Raw genomic sequence first — 22,669 nt, 5'->3', positions numbered from 1 at the left:
CTAAGAAGCTTTATTGGTATGTGTGCATACTATAGACGCTTCATAGCAAAATTCTCTCAAGTGGCAGGACCACTACACGACTTAACCAAGAAGAACGTTAAGTTTGTATGGACTGCTAAGGAGCAAAATGCTTTTGAAAAACTCAAAGAGAAGCTTACTTCCCAACCAGTCCTTGTGCTTCCGGATCTCTCAAAGCCCTTTGAGGTCCAATGTGATGCTTGTGGTGATTGCCTTGGAGCGGTTTTGCTTCAAGAAGGGCATACCATAGCATATGAGAGCCGAAGGCTCAATGGTGATGAACGAGTCTTGGGCATTTATGAGAAAGAGCTTTTAGCTGTTCTACATGCCCTAGACACATGGAAGCACTACCTATTGGGGACTCCATTTATCCTACGAACCGACCACCAAAGTCTCAAGTATTTCATGACGCAAACCAAGCTTTCTGACAAACAAATGAGGTGGGCAAATTTTCTTTCGCAATTTAATTTTCATATTGCTCACATAGCTGGTAAGCACAATCAAGTTGCCGATGCACTATCACGACGACCAAAAGTTAATGCGGTGTCTATAGCTACTCACAATGATCTATCCTCTATGATAGATGAGTATGCTACTAACCCTGACTTTAGAGACATAATGTCAGCCCTTGCTTTGGGGAAGAAAGAGGAACCATTCACCTTGCAGGATGGTTATCTTCTTCACGGCAATAGGCTATGTGTTACCCATTCCCTTCGTGAGAAGGTTATGTATGAATCCCATGCTCCTCCATATGCAGGGCATAGAGGTATTCAACCTACTCTCCGAGGAGTAGAGACGTATTTCTATTGGCCTACCATGAAAGTGGACATACAAGAGTATGTTTCAAAATGTGTAGTATGCCAAAAGACCAAGTATGATAGAGGGAAGCAACCTGGATTACTCTAGCCATTGCCTATTCCAAATTCACCATGGGAGAGTATATCCATGGATTTCATCTTTGGATTACCCAAGTCTATCCATGGGAATACAGGAATATGGACAATAGTCGACAGGTTTAGCAAGCAAGCACATTTTATTCCTGTCAAAAAGACTATTAAGGCACATCAAATGGCAACTCTCTTCATATCTCAGATTTTCAAACACCATGGATTATCCACATCCATCGTGTCAGATAGAGATCCTAGAATGACCAGTAATTTCTGGAAAGGTCTCTTTGAAAATCTAGGAACAAGATTGAATTTCTCTTCGGCCTATCACCCACAAACGGATGGCCAAAGTGAGATAGCCAATCTTACGATACTCGATCTACTCAAGACTTATGTTACCGAAGTAGATCAACGCTCACAATGGGAAAAGTATTTACCGCTAGTAGAGTATGCCTACAATAATACTGTACATACTTCTACGGGCAAAGCACCTTTCGAGATCATAGAAGGAAGACCTAAAAGTCCCTTGCTACTGAAAGTACATGGGAAAATCTTCGCCGCCGATGAGTATAGCCGTGACCTACAAGAATCTTTTCAAATGATTAGGGAGGCTATAGCCATCTCTCAACAAAGGCAAAAAGCTGCTGCTGATAAGCACAGAAGAGCCTTAATGTTCAAAGAAAATGATTGGGTCTTACTCAAGTTTCCTAAGGCTCGATTAAGGCAAACGATGGGCAAAAATCCTACGGGCCATCAAAAGTATTATGCTAAACTAGCAAAAAGATACTATGGTCCTTTCCAAATCTTGAAGCCTATCAATGAGACGGCTTATCAACTCAAGTTGCCCAACCATTGGCTTATACACAATGCCTTTCATGTAAGCTTACTTAAGCCCTACAAAGGAGAGCCACCAATTGAACCAATTACTGAACACCCTCCCGAAGTTGAAGACCAAGAAGAGGTGCTACAACCCGAAGCTATCCTTCGGCATGAAGACAAGGTACTACGACATGGTAAGATTATCCGACGGTATCTTATTAAGTTCAAAAATTATCCTTTTGAAGATGCTAAATGGATGCAAGGAGTACAACTTAAGGATAGTATGAACCTTGTCAATGCTTACAATGCTACATTAGAGTAAGCAAATGTACAAATTTCTTTTAAATAACTCATGTTTTTGTCTTATATGACTAGTCCTCTTTTTAATTGTGCACAAAATTTAACTAGTATGCATGCTTAGAATCATGTTTGTGATGACGACGTCTCTCAAACACCAAGTAGAATTTGTCACTCTACTTTGGGAGAATAAAATGGACTAAAGAGCAGACATGCTTGCGGCAGCTATGTCTCCCAAGCACCAAATGGATTAGTCATCCATCTTGGAAAGATGTCATAGGGTAAAAAGGGATCCTTTACCCGCTAAGTACGATTGACTAATGACTAAGACTTTATCTTTTCTACCTCATAGTCGAGGACGACTATGATTTCAAGAGAGAGGTAATGTCATAAAATCTAATATCTAACTAACCCAAATGATTTTCTCATATTAAATTGATCACTTAATGTGGGAGAATAAACGGGAACAAGTGTTAAGATATAGGTATGTGCTTATAGATCTATCTCAACACGGGGCCAATGGTAAAGGGGCCCAAAAGGGAGATGGTCTATCAAAGAGCAAGGCTAACCAATGGAGCATAAGACCTTAGGGTTAGCTTCATTGAAGACCTCCAATAAATGTGTGTAAAAGTCCTTTGACCTTAAGTAAGCTAGGGCTGAGCTTGAGGTGGGAACCCGGCCCAAGCTCGAGGTGCTTGTCATGCTTGAGGTGCTTGTCATGCTTGAGGTGTTTTTCATGCTTGAGGTGCTTGATTAAGATGCTTGAGGTGCTTGACTGGCTCCATGCTTGAGGTGCTTGACTTGCTGCATGATTAAAGTACTTGAGGTGCCTTGAGAAGCTTGCCTGAGATGCTTGTGGGAACACCCCCTAGTTCAAGTGCTTTGTCATGCTTGGTGAGTAAGGTGCTTGATCACCTAAAAGTCAAAAGCATTCCTACAAGAGGGGGGGCGAGCCCTTTTCCTAGGGGCTAGAGAGAGAACACCCACTCACACACACAAGGGAAGCCCAACTTGAAGAGGCAGCAAGGACACATGTCAGGCCCCTACCCATGTTACCTTCATGTGTTGCTTGAAGCCTATTGGCTAGGCTTCAAAGGGGTCCAATGATAAATTACATGAATTATCTAATTGTTTTAGCATTTATCAAGTCCTCTCTCTCAAAGGGGAAAGGGGGACACTTGTCCCAAGGCTACCCATGTTGCTTGTAATGGCTCTTGCTTGTGATTGGCTAGGCCTGGAAGGGTCCAATGAGCTTCAGGCATGAGCTACAAGGGGGGGTCGACCCAAGCAAGCTAGGGGGGTGCCTAGGGGGTATACTCACCCACACACACTCACAAGCACTCTCATTGTGTGATATGCAAAGTGCAAGAGCTCCCTCTCCAAGCAAGTAGAGGTTGAGAGCCTACACCAACACTCTTGGCTATGGAGTGCAAATCCAACCAAGAGCCATGCTTCAATGCTTAAGCTTGCCATATCCTTCTTCTTCATTACTATGCTATTATGTATGCTAGCAACAAGAGTATGATAAGTGAGGAACTAATTCTTTCTCCTACGAAATGTTTCTTCTTCCTCTTCCCTACCCTCATTCCCTGCTAGCTCTCTCCACCTTTGAAGGTGTTTGAGGTCTTGGGACTGAGGCTTGGGATAGTTAAAGCTTTCTTCAAGTTTATGTTATGTTTGTGGTGCATGAAGCCTTCCATCTTCATGGCATCACCTAGGTCACAAGGAACACAAAGACTGTATTGTAACAAGTCTCTCTTTATGGGAGAAATCATAATACAAATGCCTATTGGAGGGGGGACCGGCTCCACATAAATCCGGTCCTCAATTGTTGTCATGTTCTCTAAACTCTCTCTCTTGCAAAAGTATTGTCTATGCCAAGTTAACTAATTGCTATGATTATGTTGCTATCTTCAATTATGTCTACCCGCTATGCTCACAAAATCATTTCTTGAAAGTACTCTCATTAAATTCCGCTATTCTCAAATTGAATAGGCAAATTCCATTACATTTCTTTTGGCTGAGACTCAAGAAGGATATGGACGAGTTTGTGCGTAGGTGCTTGGTATGCCTGACGGTCAAGTTTGACAGGCATAAAGCACAGGGATTGTTACAGCCTTTGCCCATACCCACCCGCCCCTGGGAAAGTATTGCAATGGATTTCATTTTTGGTCTCCCTAAAACAGAATGGTCACGATGGTATCTGGACTATTATTGACAGATTTAGCAAGCAGGCTCATTTCATTCTAGTGAAGAAAGCAGTCAAGCCGGATGACTTAGCGAGACTGTTTGTGGCCCAGCTTTTCAGATTACATGGCATGCCTGAGACGATTGTCTCTGACAGGGATCCCAGATTTACGAGTTTGTTTTGAAGGCAATTTGGGAGAACATTGGCACGCGGTTGCAGTTGTCGTCATCTTTCCACCCGCAGACTGACGGGCAATCTGAGATTGCCAATTCAGTGGTTTTAGATTTATTGAAGTCTTATATCTCGGATCAAAATACTCAATGGGAAAAGTATCTACCTTTGGTGAAATTTGCCTACAACAACACGATACACTCTTCGATGGGGATGGCGCCATTTGAGATTATTGAAGGTGCTGCGAAGGTTCCACCCTTCTTAAGCACAAAAGATAAGATTTTTGAAGCTGATGAGTATACGCGCGACTTGGACACGGCTTTTGCCAAGGTCCGCGAGGCTTTGCAGAAATCTTAGGAAAGACAGCAGATCGCCATCGTCACGATTTGAAATTGAAGGAGGATGATTGGGTGCTCTTACGTTTTGAGAAGGCACACCTGAAAAAGAAGAAGGGAAAGGAGAGCCTTTTTCCAAAGCTTAGTATGCGATACTACGGACCTTTCCAGATCTCCGAAAAGATCAATGATGTCTTCTTCCGACTGAAACTGCATGACACTCGGAGGATTCACAATGCATTTCATGTGAAACCTTTTAAAGGTGATGTGCCCGAAGATGGTGAGCCTGATGAGCAACCTGAAGTGGAGGAAAACGAGGAGATCCTTGTTCTTGAACAGATTTTGGCAACTATCTTGCATTGGATGTGAAGTGGATGGAGGAGGAGAACCTAGCAGATACTCCTCAGATTGTGAAACTTTACCTTGAAGCTTTTGGTTTAGCATAGTCTATTCCAAATGGAACCCAGAATTCAACTTGGCCGGAGTTCTGGTGCAGTGGGTTTGCACAAGAGGGGAGTTACTCCGCTCCTTTGTCAACAGATGCCTTGATTTTAGAATATTAGAGTCACTGATGTCTCTTTGAGCTTCAGGGATACTGAGAGCTGACAGTATTTTGCTGTATGACTTTTTGAAATGGAATTCTTGAATATGAACTGATTTGTTCTTGACTTGTTTTTAAGTGCAGGAACTGATAGACGGAATGACTGCAGCATTTTGGTCTAAATGATCTTGAATAGACATGGTAGCAATAGGGGTTAGTCAATCGCGCATCTATGAGGTCCTGAGTGGATCTAGACGCGATTGTTAACTGCATTGCCGAAAAATCATGGTCTAAGATCCGAATGAATGTTGAATGTGATTTGTCATGTGACGTCCTGTGATGTCTAGTGATGTCCCGTGATGTCGTGTGATGTGACTGTCGATTGGTACATGTGCTAGATGTGTGTTCCTAGTGCGTCGGTACTAACAATCAGTGTCTGCTAAGACAGTTTAGGGCCTCTGTCTGTTTTGCAAGCGTAATCGAGGGCGATTACAAATCTTTCAAGAGGGGGGTATGTCACAAACTGGTGACGTGGCTGCCCATACACATACCCTCTGAGAAGAAATGGCGACGTGGCTGGTTGTTGCAGAGAACCCCTAGATGTGGACGTGGTTGGTTGTACCCGAAAACCATGGAGAATATGCCATGTGGCAGGCTGTACGGACGCCAACGCGTTTTGCGGCGCATATTACGGCAGCTTTTGGGCATAGCTTTTGGTTGCTTTTTGCTACGCAAGAGCTGAGAGAGAGAAAAGCTTTGAAAGTCGCTTTATTTTGCAAAAGCATAGGAGAAAGAGAGAAAAAGAGCCTTTGCTTTATTTTTCAAAGCTTTTAATGCTTTTGATTTTCAGCTTTTGGGCTCTTCTTTTAGCATCCCTTTGTAACCTTTTAATACGCGGGTTGGCCTCTCACAACTCAGAGCATCAGGACGCAAAGTCTGAGTGTGAGTGCCTACCCGCACTCTTGTACTTTGAACACAGATTTATACAAAAAGAAATACCGAAAGGGGCACCAGTGTTTGGGGCCAATAGCTCTAGGCACGGAACTCCGCCGGGCCAGTGTCGAATCAATTGTGAACTGTGAACCGTCTGAAGTGATTATTTGTGGTGTCGTGGTAGATTCTCGACTTGGAGTGTCCAAGTCTGTTACATCTTATCTTTGAAGAAGTCAAATTGGTTGGCTCTATAGAATTGCTTTTTCTTTGCATAAAACATGTAGTCAACGGAGTCCGAATTGTCAGAGGATGAATCCTTCGTAGAGCTATCAGAAATTGGTCGAAATCTGAGTTTCTTTGCCTTGTTATTGGTCTTTCCGAAGCTTTGCTTTTTGCTTCCCTTTTTATCCTTTTTTTCCTCCTCACTTGAGTGTAAGAGCTAGAAGAACTGTCAGAAGTAGAGAAAGAAGAAGAACTGGGTAGTCCTTCAAAGCGTACATGCTTCTTTTGCTTTCTTGCAGATGCAAAAGAAGATTGACGGCCCAAATAACCAGGGTAGTCAGTCCCCTTCGCGCGCTTTTTCAATTCCTTCTGGATTGATTCTTCGTGTCCAAAAGCTGATTGACCTGAGTCTGAACCACCTCTTGAAGTTCTTGTTCTGTAAACATCCTCGGAGAAGGAGGTTTCTTGATTGCTGGTATGATTGGTGGTTTAGTGGCTTTCTGCCACTGAGTGTGCACTTCAGCGGTGGATTGCTGAGATAAAATTTTGCAAACTGAGGATCTTTCGCATACTGAATCATCTACTTTGTGCACTCGTCAACTTGCTGTCGACGTTGCATCTCTTGAAGTTCATACTCTGTAGGCTAGGGTGGCCCGTACTCTTCTTCTGTTAATTCGTTTAAATCTTCTGCGTGGTCTCCTCTTGCCTCAGCGGTTCCAGAAGAGGTCGAATGACTTTTGTTGGAATCCATAAGTGTCGCGAGAAAAGGATCGGATTTCTCGGTAGCAGAGAAATCAGCCGTGCTCTGATACCATTGTAACAAACTTGGACACCCCAATTCAAGATTCTACCTCGACACAGTAGAAATTCACGTCAAAATACTTCACCGATCGACACGGCCCGACGTAGTTCTGTGCCAAAAGATATTGGCCCCAAAGACTGGCGCCCCTTTCGGTATTTATTTTTATATTAATCTTTGAGCAAGGACAACCGACCCGCGGGTGCTCGCTCTCAGACTCTGCGTTCAGATACTCTGCTAAGTGAGCCCCTGGGGTCACTTATAAAGAGTTACAAGGGATGCTAAAAACAGAGCCCCAAAAGCTTTCAAAATCAAAAGCAACTTGTCCTAAAATCAATTGGTCTAAAAATTGCCACAAAAAGCTGTTAGCGTAATCTGCGGAAATCCGTACGCTCTGCCACGTCAGCGTAAGTCGGGGAATTCCGTACTGCTGCCATGTGAGCCTGTCAGCACGAAAAGCGGGTGTCCGTACAGTGCCACGCCAGACTGTCTGTTCGCTGCCACGTCAGCAGTCAGCGCGGATCGCGGGAGCTGTGTGAGTGTCCGGGTGGCTCTGCCATGTCACCTGTTTGTGACACTCCCCACATGTTGATGTAGCCCTCTCTAGCACGGGCAGATTGTAGCCCATTGGGCAGTTTTCCTTAACTAATGGAAGGATTTTGTTGTTGCTTTTTTTCTTTTTGGGTTTGTTTGTGGTATATCTTGCTAGACTTTCATTAGCAGTTTTTGCTCGGGTAGCTTTTGATTTAGTGACAATAGCCAACACTACTAACACATTCCTTTAATGAGCTCCTTGTGGAACTATACTAAGGGAGATGAATGTGCAAGCAAATGGTCTGGGCTCATTGGAGGGGCACAGTTCAAAACCTGAGCAAAGCATTTTTACTTGCTAAAGAGAGTTACATACATAACGGAATTCAGTACTTACAAAATTTTGGGTATATCTTGCCAGACTTTCATTAAGGAACCTATTGGTACAATAAAGTATCCCGGTGTCTTGAAGGGTTTATATGCTGCAACACCAAGAGGTAACGTTGTCTAATTCTGTGAACTGATAGTTTAATGGTGTTCTTTTCAAGTTAGCTTTGTAACCTCCCTTCTCATGGTAATAGGATTATATGTCACATTTTGATTTATCATACAAGAACACTCTAAACAAAAATCACATGCAGCACCCAGTGTACTGATGGAAGGGACTAAGATTTTAAGCTTTTTAATTCGACTTCATATGAAGATGTAATGGAAAACACACCGTCACCTTGCATAACATAGGTTGCTTATCTACCATTTACGTGTCGTGACTCATTTTCTGAGCCCCTGGTGAAAGACGTTTACCATAGGTATATATTGGGTTCTCAGGAGTTGGGAGTTGTGAGCCCATGAAGTTGACATTCTTGTTCTATGGAGCTCCATAACTTGGTTTCAATGATTGCTACATGCATGACAACTGAAAGACAGCAGGGAGATTTTAACAAAGTGTATGTGTCTTAGGCTAGAGGGCAGTTATCACGAAGGGCATTGTCCTTGGCATAGGCAAGTAGGAAATTTGGTACAATTGCTTTGATATTAATATATTTATATATATACTATTTCAGATGAGAGGGTAGGGCTTAATATCTAAGACGAGAGAATAAATATGATAGGAGCAACTGTCCTTGAAGATAAAACAGTTCCTATCTAGGGAGAAGGATGGGGTGTGCATGCTCTTGTACATAATCCCTAAATGCCTTGAGAGCAAAGCTGATTTTTCATTTTCCCTTGTTATAACCTCATAATTTGTTGAAGCAGGTGCTCTAAAGCTTGATGCCTTAAGTAGATATATGGAATCTCCTAAGAAAAGACGGCATGATTCGAATGACTTCGTGACAGAGAGTACGTTTGACAGTTGTGATGCGATCTCTCATTGAAAACATCGGGCACGAATGTTATTCGTTTTGATGTTTTTGATGAGGTGAGCAGGCTGATTTTTTTGCCTCCCATTTCGTCCCATTCCCATTCTGTACCCTTGATCCTGTTCCCCTTTTTCAAATTTGTTCCCGTTCCACAATGTATTTTTTAGCTCCATAATTTAAAAAGACTTGTATAGAACAAATCTTTTGCCTGTACAGCTGAAACGAATCACCTTAGGCACAATTCTTGAGTTACGATTACTCATATGCGCATTTCAAATAGAGGTGTTTGAAGGATAACATATTACATGAAAAGCAAAACTAGGAGGTACAGAGAAAAGTGGAACACAATTGGAAAAGGATTTTGATCAAGTAATGACCAAATATCGAAAAGAGCTACAAGTGGTGGAGGCACCATATAAAGAGGCACTACAAGAAGATGCTACAGTGCCATAATGTCCTACAGAAAGAAGCAACAGAAGGTAAACATTCCAGAAAGAGAGGTACAAGGAGGGTGAGGCTGGAGCTTTGAGTGAATTGCAAGCAAGGCAAGATAGTAGATTCTTGAGCCTTGAGTGACTTGCAAGAGAGGCTAGATGATATGTTCTAGAGCAAGAAAGGTAGAGGGAAGGTGAGCAAGAGAGGAAATGCCCTCTTGAGATTCATCTTTAATTCTCAAGCCTTCAAAGGTTAGGCAATGGTTGAGAATATGGAAGCCAATGAGCCCGTTATTTTATATTGAAGAAGAGGCCCCATAGGGGGGGGGCAACAAGTGCTAATAAAAAGTTCACAAAACAGTGAACGAAATGATGATTGCAACATTGTGTTCCAGCAGGGGCATTCGAAGAAGCAGAACATTTTGCAAAGTTTTGACAGGTTATATACTAAGAAATGCAAAGATTTACATTGTGGTGCGTTTCGACACTACAAAGGCTCTAGAACGCATTTGAGAAATGAATAGGGCTCCTGAACACATTCCTTGTTACTATGGTCTATGTCCATGGGCTGGCTGCCACCCTTGATCATCCGTCTCGGGATTGTATCAGCGTGCGCAGCTGAGGGAGAGAGAGAGGTCAATTGAGGAAGCTAGCTAGGGTTGTGCATGTTGTCACTGTGTCTTAGCTTGGGGCTGTTGAACGGAGGGGGGCGAGGTCTACGACCAGGGCAGGCCTTCGCTAGATGCCCCATTTGACGACAATGAAAGCAGAGTTTGGCACCCGTGAGCACTCAACTTTCGCTTGATCCACCCACTATTCACCGTTGGAAGTACTACGTGTAGCAGGAAAACAATGATATGCTCTCTAGTGTGGGTGCTCTTAAGTGCAGTATGCAAGAAACCTCACTCCGTGGCACAAACTAGACAACTGAAATGCAACAAAGAACAGAAATGTACTCAAAATAGCAAGACATGATAGACTCCAAGCCCAATGTAAGCATCGACTACTCTTAATTTATCAGCTACAGACTCTGGCTGGCAGCACACACAGCTCTAGACCAAGTGCTCACAAGGGTACAATGGGAGTGTCGAGGCTCGGACTGTGCAGGGAGAATGCTGTGTGCAACGACTAGACTCTAGACCAAAGACTCATACCCAACTCATACCAGACTCACCATATGTACAATGGCTATACATCCATCATCCATAACTCAAGAAAATGTCTATGAAAAGAGAGCTGCAGATATGTATTGCCTGTAGTGGTGCTCGTAGGCAGGTGACGGTGTCCACTTGGCTACCACTCGATGTCCTGCCAAGCCCCTCTGCCTAGACCACCAGTAGAGAGTATATTCTCCTAGAGGAACTTGGTCACTGTGGTGGCAACTACCTCCGTCCATTTCGTAGCATAGTCGGTGGCAATCAAAAGGTATTGTTTTATTCCCAGGTTGTACTGTTGGACTGATTGGAACAACAAAATCTAATCCCCACCTTTCAAATGGTACCCATGCCATTAACACTTGTAATGGATGGTTAGCTTGGCGACTAGGCTTCGTAGGACATCTTTGGCAAACATTACATGCTTTGACATAGGGAATGGGATTTGGAAACAGCTATGGCCACTATAGACCACTCTGCAAAATCCTTGGGGCAGTGATGTGACCAAGGTAGTGCCCACCTGACGGACCACTACTACTTTGGACTTCATAGACACACCTGCGTAAAACACCATCTAGACTAGACTTGTATGGATGGCCACCAATGAGAGTGAATGGCTTTGACTTTAATAGGTCACAAGGGTCTCAATAATTTCACCTTCAAGAATAAGGATCCATTACCTCGGATGGATGACCTCATGGATCGACTCCTAGGTGCACACTACTTCACCAAGATCAATCTTCGACCCGATTACTGTCAAATATGGATACACCCACGTGATGTCCCAAAAACCGCGTTCCATACATGGTATAGACATTATGAGTTTTTGGTGTTGCCTTTTGGATTGACCAACACTCCTGCGACTTTCAAGCCGACGATGAATGGTCTCTTTCATCCGTATCTTGAAAAGTGGGTTGTTATGTTTCTCGACGACATACTTATTTATAGTCGAACACTCGAGGAGCATTTGCAACACCTTCGCCTAGTCTTGCATATTTTATAGTGGAGAAGCTGTATGCAAACCAACCCAAGTGCTAATTTTTTGCACGGAGTTGTTGTATCTCAGTCATGTCATCTCTGCCCAATGGCATCTGAATTGATATCGAAAAGGTATGAGTGGTCCTATGGTGGCCCGTTTTACGAACCATACGGCAAGTGAATTTTTTTTCTAGGTTGCATTTGAATTTTTCAAGAAATTTTAAAGGACTACGTCAAGATTGTTGAACCCTTTACCGGTTTGCTCAAGGGAGTTAGAAGCAAGAAACGTAGTGTTAGTCCATCTATCACATGGATTGATGAGCTCGTTCACTGTTTAAACATTGAAGCAACTAGTTACATTTGCATGGATGTTGCAGATAGTGGATCCAAACAATTTTTTAGGGGAAAGACATGCTAGTGATTATGTCATGGGTGTTGTTCTCTATCAAGACGGCCGACTTGTAGCATTTGGAGTTGTAAGCTCACGAACACACAATGTCGTCACTCCATAGAGGAGAAGGAGCTGTTGGTAGCCATCCATGCTTTGAAAATTGGCGTTATTACCACTATGGTGCCTACTTCATGGTGTGGACTGACCTCCATGTATTGGAATATCTATGTGATGAGCCTCATCTTTAAGGTCGCAAGGCAAGGGGGTCGAGCTCATGCCGGAGTTTGAATTTGAGATACACTACTGTAAAGGGGCTACGAGTGCGGCGGCCGATGCCTTAGTAGGATCTTGGGGGTCAATGTTCTTTCGTTTACTAAAATCACAACTAACTTCTATCTTTTTCAAAGGGTGTTGCCAAACAAATCCTCACTTCGGTGAGACTTGGTGAATTGGTGTTGAGTCCAAGAAGGATTACGTAGGCCGATTGGGATGTTTGTAGGCTGGTTAAGGAGAGGAAGGTAGTGGAAAAGTATTCCACTTGTGGTGGAATACTTTTCAAGCAAGATAAAAGTGTGCCCCCGTTAATGAGGATATCCGTAAGAAGATTTTGTTGAGTGTCACGATGTTCCCAATGCAGGACACCTTATAAGCTCATATGTCATTAAAAATCTATAAGCTAAGCTTTTGAATTCGACTAGTCTAATTAGAACCATATTTAGGCATGTTTTACGATGATGGAGCTTGAGAGATGAGATGGAGGGATGGAACTTGAGAAAGAGAGGGATGGAGTTCGACTCTTGAGAGAGAGGAGAATGGAACTTGAGAGATGAGATGGAGGGATGGAACTTGAGAAATAGAGAGAAGCCACATTTGTTCTTTGAGGGTGATGTGCTTTTTTCAAAAAATGTCCAAGCTTAAAGCTTTAGCAAGGAGAGTAGCTTAGTAGAAATGAAATGAAATGAAATGTTATATTAACGTTTCAAAAGGCCAAAACAAGGTTGCATCCGTACGTATGTACGGATTCTATCCGTACAGTACAGCCGTACAGTACATACGGATAGGATCCGTACACATTTTTTATTATTAATTTTAAACTTTTTTTTATAGAGTGGTGGTGGGGGGCTACTCTATTTCAGCCGATTAGGCCTCTCTTTTCGAAAAACGCCTTGTTGTATGGCTGAGAGCGATTGGTTTTAGCAAAGATACAAGTATAGTGCAGTGTGTGCTCCTCTCTTGTAGGTGCCAGCTTTGAGTGCAGTGTGCAGTTTGTAGTACTTCCTACTTATTAGAGTCAGGACTTTAGACTTCAGTCTTGGATTATCATGATTCATTATGTATTTATTTTGATGCTCTTAGTTTTATGTGACCATGACAACAGACATGTGACACTATTTGGTTAGCTAAGCTTAGCTTTGTGTTTTCATTGTTCGGTTAGAGTCGTGGACTCTAGTTTTTGGCATTTGTAATGTTCTATTGTTGATTTGTTAGTCTTTATTAGAAGTCTTGGTGAATGCAGATATAAATGTATGAAGTACTGTCAGTTTCAGGCTTTGTGAAAAAAAGTACGAACATTTACACACCTAAAAACTCAATCCATTTTGTACTACGTACCTTATGAACCGAATTTGTACCGAATACTACGTACCTAACTACCTTGGGCCAAAATGACCTATGAGACCAATCTGTTACAGAATGGTGAATCTAATACCATGTCTGGGTACAAAAGAACTAGAACAAAGATACTACTACTAGAATCCATCCTCATCTGCACTCTGAGAGAGTATGGCTCGAATCCTCTGTTGTAGTCTCCGTCGATGATGTGTAGCCCCTCTCCTCAATCGTGGCCGTCTGGATCTCCGTAGCTCTAGTGCTTGGTTGATGAGAGTGCCGGTAGTGGTCGAATGAGTTTGGGCTGAGCTCTACAGGGATGGCTGCTCCTCTGGCTGTCCCATATCTAGTGAAAAGAATCTATAATCTGTCTCTAGGACTGTCTCTCTCTATCTCTCCCCAGTAAAGTGTCTCTATATCTGTGTAACTCAAGTAGATATAGCCCAAGACATCTCTGATCCTCATAACTCATGACCCTAGAGAAAGGACCCAAACCCTCTCTGAATAAGCAGTGGAAACGGCCCCGTATCTCATAGTACACTGTGAAATGACATATGTAATGTAGCTCTATCTTTGGCTCTAGCTGGCATAAGCGGCATATCCTGCTGTCTGCTGGTATCCCTTTGAATCTACTAGTCTCAATCTCCAGCTGATGTGAGGATGTGCGTATGTGACCAATGGCACACTGCAAACCATGAGACATATGTGTGTCCATATAGCTGGGTCGAATCACAAACCCATCTCCTGTGAGGTGGAGAAGATGCTCTCTATATAAAGCCATCTATGTGCCCAACTCCTGTGGCAGCTCTATCCATGTCCTCTTGGTATCCAACTGGATCAGGTCCTGACGAGCGAGTCTAGTAATCTCCACCCGTGTAAGAGACATCGAGGGTGCCTGAAGAGAGTACTGGAAAGGGGGCAGCCTGTCCATGGTGAAGCCATGCGTCTGAAACCATGATGTCATCTGTGCATACCAGCATGAAGTGTCCCCCTGAAGAGGCTAACTGTCTGGAAGACTCAAGAGCCAGTCTAGAGAGACGTTGAGAGCTTGTGGAGGAGGGGGAGCTTGAGACAAGCCCCCAAGCAACCCAAAACTGCCCTCCAAATAGCCCCAAACTTGCCCTCAAATAGCCCCAAATGTGCCCTCAAACAGTCCCAAATATGCCCCCAAATGGCTAGTTAAAAAAACGTTTACTTTTTTAGTTGACCATTCCGGATGCCCATTCTGCCATTTTGGATGCCATTCCACCCCGTTCTGGGTCACTGTTCTAGTTACACCCTATTCCGAAATGGCGTTTTGTTCCCGACTCTGTTCCAAGAGCCGGACCTATCCACAACGTTGTTTCGGAACATTGAGATGGCGTTCTGCCCCGTTCCCTGTTCCCTAGCCTGATAAAGCTAAACATCAAAAGCGTGTTGGGTTCTTACATCCTTTACAGATTCTCGACAAGAAATGGACTAGCATTTTTATGGACTTTGTTGTAGGATTTCCTCGGACCAATCGAGGTCATGATTCCATTCAGGTCATCATTTGTCGACTCCCGAATATGGCACGTTCCATTCCTATACGCACCACCATAAAGAGCCATGAGTTAGCTCAGCTCTTTGTGGAGCACTTATATAAGCTCTATGGTTTGCCTGAAGAAATTGTCAATTAGAGTGATCCCAAATTCATAGGTAACTCTTGGCAAATGGTCTCTCAAACATCATTTTTGCATATCATCTTGAAATCGATGGATAGAACGAACGCACTAATCAAACAATAAAGGACATGCTTCAAGCATATGTCTCCCGATGTCAATCTGATTGAGAACGTTATCTCCCATAGATTGAATTTTCTTATAACAGTATTAAGACTCGGCTAGTGGTTATAGCTTGTTCATGCTTATGTACGCTTATGAGCAGAAACCACCAATCACTGCTGGACTCAAAGGCATTAAGATGAAATCCGTAGACGATTTCTTGCACGATATGCAAGAAATGCTCGTGATTGCCAAGGAAAGCATAAAGACTGCCCAAGATCGGGCTACCTTTATGCTAACCAACATCGCTAGCCCTGTGACCTCCAATAGAGGATGCAGGTGTACCTAAACGTACGGGGAACTCTGAAACGATCCGTACAAACTGGTCAATGCTCAAAATTATCTTCACGATATTTTGATCTTGAAGAGCATCCAAAGGCATCATCTAACTTTGTGGAGAGGGAACCTGGGTGGACGTGGAGACTGTGGGATTGAGGGTTAGAGGGAAGAGAACCTCCTAGGTTAAGGCCCAGAGTAGCTTGTCGGGCCTGAAGAAGCACTGTTTTCAGATCTTGGGTGGGTAGCAAGGGCTAGGAGAGAAGTTACTCACTCGGTTTTTGGAGAGTGAAGTCATCAGGGGGCTAGTGAGAGAAGTTACTTAGTCGATTTGTGTTTACGGAGAGAGTGAAGTCATTTGGGGGTGTTGGGAGGATGTAGAAGGATGTTGCTTAGGACGTTCTTTGGGTAGTGTCCTTAAACCATGGAAAAATGTCAGCAGGAGGGGGATCCCTCAAGTAAGGGGCAATTCCCTTGGCATAGTAACCAAGGAACCCGTTTCTGACTTTAGAAACGTCAAAACCTTGAAACTCCAAAACTTCTCAAGAGCCGAGACTTGTATGTATACAATTTTGAAACCTTGACGTGCTTAGTTGAAAGGCCAAAACATTCCTGCCTGAAACTTGAGAAACTATGAAACTCCTGAAACTTTGAAATGTTTTGGTGAATATGGCGGGCTGATACAGTCACGATAGGTTTGGGGGCGCTTACCGCGGAAGCCTTAGCATGAGTATCAACTCATCAAAAGTTTCATCTTCCTGCAGCTTCAAGTCTCCAATTGGCTGAGCTCTACCACTCAATAATCGTTTGAGAGAAAAGATGTTGTAGAAAGCGGTTATCATAACATCTCATTTGGCAAGGTGGTGCCTCAGATTGGCTGAATCTTTTGTCTCCAAGATAGCCATATTGGAAGGGAACATGATGATTTAGGTGTCTTGTCAATTGAGGGGTTCCTACGGAGGGAGAGGAACATCCTAACGTGGTTGTTGCGGTTCTTTTTCATCTACCCTTGTGGATAAGAAACTTGATGTTGTTCTTCCCCGATTCCTGATTGAACGAGCTCGCTGCTTGCTGTCTCCCCCCATCCCTCCCCCCCCCCCCCCCCCCCCCCCCTCTCCTCCCAACACACACACACACACACACACACCCCCCCCCCCCACAAACAACGCATTGTGCCGCTCCCTCGTCCCCCCCCCCCCCCCCCCCACAAACAACGCATTGCGCTGCTCCCTCGTCCCCCAGCCCGCCCCCCCCTTTTCTCTCCCTTTTGTGCCGACCTCCACACCTGGTTGTCGTTTTTCGCTATGCCCCACCCTTCATTCCCCTCGTCGCCCTCTCAGGCTGTCAGTGGGCTGATTCCGGCTTGTAGGTGGCCTACATCGACGCCTTTGTCCTCCACTTTACAGCAGCAGACCCAGAATGGTGGTTCTCGCTCCATCTTAGAGGGACTCTACTGAAGCCCCCTCGTCTGACACCGCGGAGCCGACCCTTCGACTTACTCTTTCGCCAGAAGAGCAAGCGAGCTTGATGGCCAAGGTGGATTGGCTCCAAGCCACCTCGGTCATTTGCAAGATTGTTGGCACACGGCCTAGTAGAGGCGAGGTTCGGGACTTGCTACAAGCCTGACTCCTAACCGAAGTGGGCAAGATCATTGATGTGCAGATTCTCGAGAGAGGATATTATTAGATAGATTTTGAGTCTCCAGAGATGGCAGCCTAAGTGATTTCGATGAGCCTGCTGGGCATTCGGACGGCTCGAGCTTATTTCAAATAGTGGCACCACATCTTTGACCCGACATGAGATGTGTTAGAGGAGGAGGTAGATCTTCCTATCTCAGTTTGCTTCCCAGGCCTGAGACAGGAGTACCTTTGCGCTGACAGGATTTGGCGCTAGCTTTTGGGACTTGAAGCTTTTGAGTTTGAAGCTTTTCATGTGCTGCTTTTTAAGAGCCCAAAGGGCCTTTAAATATGACCTTAGGGCCACTCTCTTGCTCAGTTTTTGCTGACGAGCAGCAACAGAGCAGAGAGGACCCTCGGGCCTTGTAACTTTGCTCAAGCATTAATACAAAAATAAATACCAAAAGGGGCGCCAGTCTTTGGGGCCAATATCTCTAGGCACGGAACTACGCCGGGCTGTGTCGACTCAAGTGAATTGTGATGAAATTTGTGAAGTGTTTTAAGTGATTCTCTCATGTGTCATGCCAGATTTCTGACTTGGGGTGTCCAAGTCTGTTTCACAGACCCGACTGTATGCGAGAGCATCGTGAGGCATTCCTACGGCTTTGGCTTCCAGGGCCTTTCTACACCATGGTCCATGGGGCTCCTAGATGGCACTACCGGCCACTTGTGTGGTTGTTTCCTCCTCCCATTTTCTAATTTAGCCGTCATTGTATATATCTCACTTTTTCATTGGGAGTCTCCCCCCTCATGCTGATGTAGCCCCCTTTTGGCGGGGCAGTTTGTAGTCGGTTGGGCAGTTTTCTTCACTAATAGAAGGATCTTTTTCTTGGGGAAAAAAAAAGAAACTTGATGTTGACCATAACCAGGATAGCCCGCAAGTCGTCGCCCTCCATGGAGGGGGGGGTGGGGAAGGTAGAGGGGAAGAGGAAGAGGGGATAAGGGGGGGTAAAGGGATAGGAACTGTCGAGGATAGGGGTATTAGTGTGAGTGAGGCACAATGGTTGAGGATGCTGAGGGTGCATGGTATGGTGTAGGTGAAGGTAGCTGAACTTTGTTGGGAGAAGTAACTGTGAGGATGACATCGGGAAAGGGTGTAGAGATGGTGCCTCTGCTGGTATTTGAGTGGACTATTGATAGGGTTTATCCCAAATATCCTTAAATGGTGACCAAGTATGGGCTAACATATCCAAGTCTAAGTCCTTCACTTTCTACATTGGTGCCCTAACTATGTCTACAACGTAGACTCTTTCAAGCTAAAATCCCTAACAATGTCTTCATCTTTCCAATGGGTAGGCCTAACTTCTGACAGCACCGTTACGGCGATGCATGTGGAAAGGCTTAGGCACGTGTTCCAAGTAAAATGGAAAGTCATGGAATATTGTTGGTTCAAATAGAAGAGTCAAAAGGAGGAGCATAAGTCTTAGAAGAATCTGCAACTGTGCCATTCAACATGGTGGAGACTATTGTGAAGGGAAAGATGACAATATCTATTATTATCTTGGCGGTTGAATATGCTAAAGTCTAGCAATATTGGATAGTTGCTATCAGCATATGGGTCTGCAACTCTGAATGGAAGTGCAACTAGCACGGTAGGAACAACTAGCTGAACCTTTATACTTCGTATCATGTATAAAAATATCATGGACTGACAGCATTCTCAGATTCAAAGGGCGGTGATTTGGGTCGAAGGTGTTGAGAGAGGGTGCCATGCAGAATAAGGGTAGACTATGACTCAACTAGACTAGTATGCTACCTAGACTCATAAGGGACTGGGTAGATGTAGTGATCATCCTCCATTGATGATACCGCCTGATAGCTGCACGCCACCAAGCTTGGTTGTCATCACTCAAGGGCTATTTAGTATTGGTCATTGGAGGCTCTGATAGCTGGAAGAGAGCGCCCAACGGATGGAACCCTGAAGGGACACCAGGATGGAACTCTGCTTTACTAATCGTTATGGTGTTCTACCAAAGGTCTGAAGAAACCTAACTTTCAGTTTGACTTTCCATATTTGACACTTAATTTTTATTAAAAATTCTTGCCCAAGATGAAATATTTGACCAAAGCTTTGAAAACTTACAGTCTTTTGTTAGTTGTATGAAGGCATGATGGAACAATCTGAACCAACTTTCATCTACATAATGTGTTCTAGGTTCCACAATGCCAGCTGCTTTATCTCTATGTATTACCAGACATTTGAAGTACCATATATAACTGAAGGAGATCTTTTGCTGGCAGGAAAGCCATCTCAGAGTAAGGTGGTGGTTTTGCAGCGAGATTTGAGGAACAATCGTTCACTGGTGCAGGTATGCTTTTTGTGGTGCACTTGATAGAAATACTTAAAAGAAGAGAAAAAAATGCTGTTTTGCTTGCTATGAGCAAAAATGGAATTGAGTTCCAGGTAGATAAGTGGTGTCAGTTGTTTTCACAGTCATGGGTTATAATGAGGGTTAAACTCATTGATGGACCCTGTGTAGTCCAAAGGAACCAAGGCATTGGTACTCACAAAAAATCTGTGGAAATATTCACCTTTTTAGAGTGAGGTTCACAAGGATTCAGATCACCAGTGTCACAAAATCAGGTGTTTTTGAAACCAGCTGGTCGCTCGACAAGGTGGTAAAATGCTGCAACAATATCACAACTGAGCTGAAACCAACAGACTGAACTGGAAACACTTGACAAGACACACAGAGGGGCAGAGTTTCCCTCTCAGAGATATTGGCCCCTCAACAGGCACCCCTTGCAAAATTTCCTTTTATAATGATGAACAATAGCATTTACAACTGATTAGTGAGCCCAATTATGATGATCTGTGTACAGGTGGCGCCATGGCCTTGATTTTGTAGGCAGTAGAGGTCCCAAGGCCAACCAAGGTATCTGCTCTTAACAACTAGCCCCAAAAATCATGGTCAAATAGCCCATGTAGGGAATCTGCAATAAAAGGATGCGTAGCAATTTTCCATGTCAGCAGTCCATGTAGAACCTGCCACATCATCAATCCATATGAATGTCACGCTAGCAACTGTACAACATCGGGAATTGTTCTGCGATCTGCGGGCTGCCATGTCAGCTCCTCCTGCTTGCGGGTCTCAGATTTGCTTGGGTTTATCTGTTCGGTGGGTCTCTGCCACGTCAGTAATCGGTGTATTGAATCCTTGCATCAGCTTGTGTCAAACCCTCACACTAGCTTAGAAATGCATTATCAATATTTCCGTCACAATCTCCCGTGTGTTGCACTCAAATATGGAATTATCAATCTACTTTTAGCTCCTATAGTTTTTATAATGTTAACCACTAGTAACAATTACTACTGTGTGGGAGTTCTACCTCACGAGAGCTTTCCAGTGAATCCTAGATTGCTCTTCTTGGTCACTCCTATCCCTCCCAATTATGCCATGCAATATATGCATGGTTAAGCTTACAGGGCTTGAGTTTTTTCAATTGCACAAAGGGAAAACTGAGCCCGGACTCCCCCACCAACCGTTGCACAAAACCTCCAGAAGCTGCAGGCTGCCCAACAGAGCTGGCAGAGGCAGAGGTTCCTGCAAGCCTACTCCCATGCAGGGTAGAGGTTGACGGCAGAGGTAGAGGTACACGCAGGCTTACTATCGCGCAGGTCAGATGTTCATGCGCAGGGCAGAAGTTCTCACTCCACACACACACACACACACACACACACACACACACACACACACACACACACACACACACATTTTTTTGTAAATCTTGTTGATGGAATTTACAGGTGGGAAACCTCAGAACGAGGAAAACCCACGAAAAATAAGAGATACAAAAAATGGAGCACCATGAGGCTCCGAAGGCTAGAAACAGTCAAAGTAAATCCTGTAGGCATCAAGTGCCTCAAAACATCAACGAGTTCCTATGGTGCTAGATGGCCCACAGAACCCAAAATCTTTGGCTGCATACAAGCAGATATGCGGTCAAGGAAAGCCGGTGAAGCAACAATCCCAAGGCAGATGTGTGACAGTCTCATCACCGTAACACAACGAGAAGAGCAGCTGCGACTTGCCGCAAGGAGAGTTCCAACAGGGAGAACTCCCAACAAACAACGCCAAAGAAACAGACGCTCCTTAAGAGGCAAGTGGCACTACCAAATAGCAGTAAGAGCCTTTCCCCACCATTGATCAGATTTATGCAAAGACCAAAGTGCATTACAATGGTCAGCCCAAGACTCCTACACGAGAGAAGCATAAATGTTGCAGGCAGAAATGGCATTAAGAGGAGTGTCCCATAAAGTCCAATCCGGCATACGGCATCCACTAGCCAGTGACGGAATGGGGAGGAAAACAGCTAGCATATGCTCAAGCGCACTCCAAATCTGATGATAATGCACACCCAACCCAAAGCGTGCAGTTGCCTGAGAAAAAAGAAGCATATTCCCGGATGAATCAACCACATCATCCACCGTGCGTATGCCTCGGCAAGAAAGGAAGTACGCCTGGCGAGGTGACCAATCAACAAGAGGAAGAGAGAATGCCCTATTCCAGTGAATCCTTTCCAAGTGCAACGAATTCCCATCTGGTTGTTGTCTGCCATGCCATGAAAGATGATCGTAATGGCTTTCCAAGCAAAACTAAAGGTGATCGAGCAACCAGGAATATGGCCGACCATCTTGCCAAACACAATCCCAGAGAAAAAAGTCTGCCAGTGACCAAAGGCGGAAGTGGTAGCATGATGACATAGTGTAGCCGCAAAGAAACAAACATACACACGCGCACGCACACACACACACACACACACACACACACACACACACACACACTTTGTCACTATACTTGGCTTGACCTAATATGGGACTACTTTGATGGTTTACCTAGCACCTTAGTGGGATATTTTTAACCATGGGTCTTATGGCTGATAGCATGAGGTAAAGTTATTTTATTTGAACAATAATGGTATCAATGATAACTTTGTCGTATAGATAATTACCTTGATTCCCCACCTGGTATACTGACGGGTTACTCCTTTTATGGTTCTTTAGATGAAGGATATATCAACTATCTGCTCACCATGGGTCCTCTAATTATGGAAGGTTGCCTAGTCAGGATAAATAATACCTTGGGATGAGTTTATTGGGTGTGAACTTGACCTTAAACCACACATTTATACACTGGTCACTTTTTCCTGTGGTTTACTAGCAGGATATTTTCCTCGATTACTCATTTACCCTGTCGTTGATATATCACTCTTATGCCTCTGTACCACTATCACTTTGACTAGCCCT

The 22,669-nt window shown here is 44.1% G+C and overlaps 1 protein-coding gene across 7 annotated transcripts in view; it reads left to right on the top strand.

The window, feature by feature from the left end:
- LOC147438534 (Pseudouridine synthase family protein) overlaps positions 1 to 22,669 on the top strand; it is a 122,344-nt gene that overhangs the window by 68,909 nt on the left and 30,766 nt on the right. For all 7 annotated transcript variants that reach the window (XM_086484627.1, XM_086484625.1, XM_086484626.1 and 4 more), the window contains 2 exons: positions 8,163 to 8,238; positions 19,663 to 19,730. In XM_086484627.1, coding sequence (XP_086340753.1) covers positions 8,163 to 8,238; positions 19,663 to 19,730 — 144 coding nt within the window. The remainder of the gene's footprint in view (positions 1 to 8,162; positions 8,239 to 19,662; positions 19,731 to 22,669) is intronic.

This window comes from Adiantum capillus-veneris, chromosome 16 (assembly GCF_014529385.1).
Source record: "Adiantum capillus-veneris isolate H3 chromosome 16, ASM1452938v2, whole genome shotgun sequence".
Taxonomy (NCBI): domain Eukaryota; kingdom Viridiplantae; phylum Streptophyta; class Polypodiopsida; order Polypodiales; family Pteridaceae; genus Adiantum; species Adiantum capillus-veneris.
Note: the sequence above shows the minus strand (reverse complement) of the source record. Positions and strands in the feature narration are given on the sequence as shown.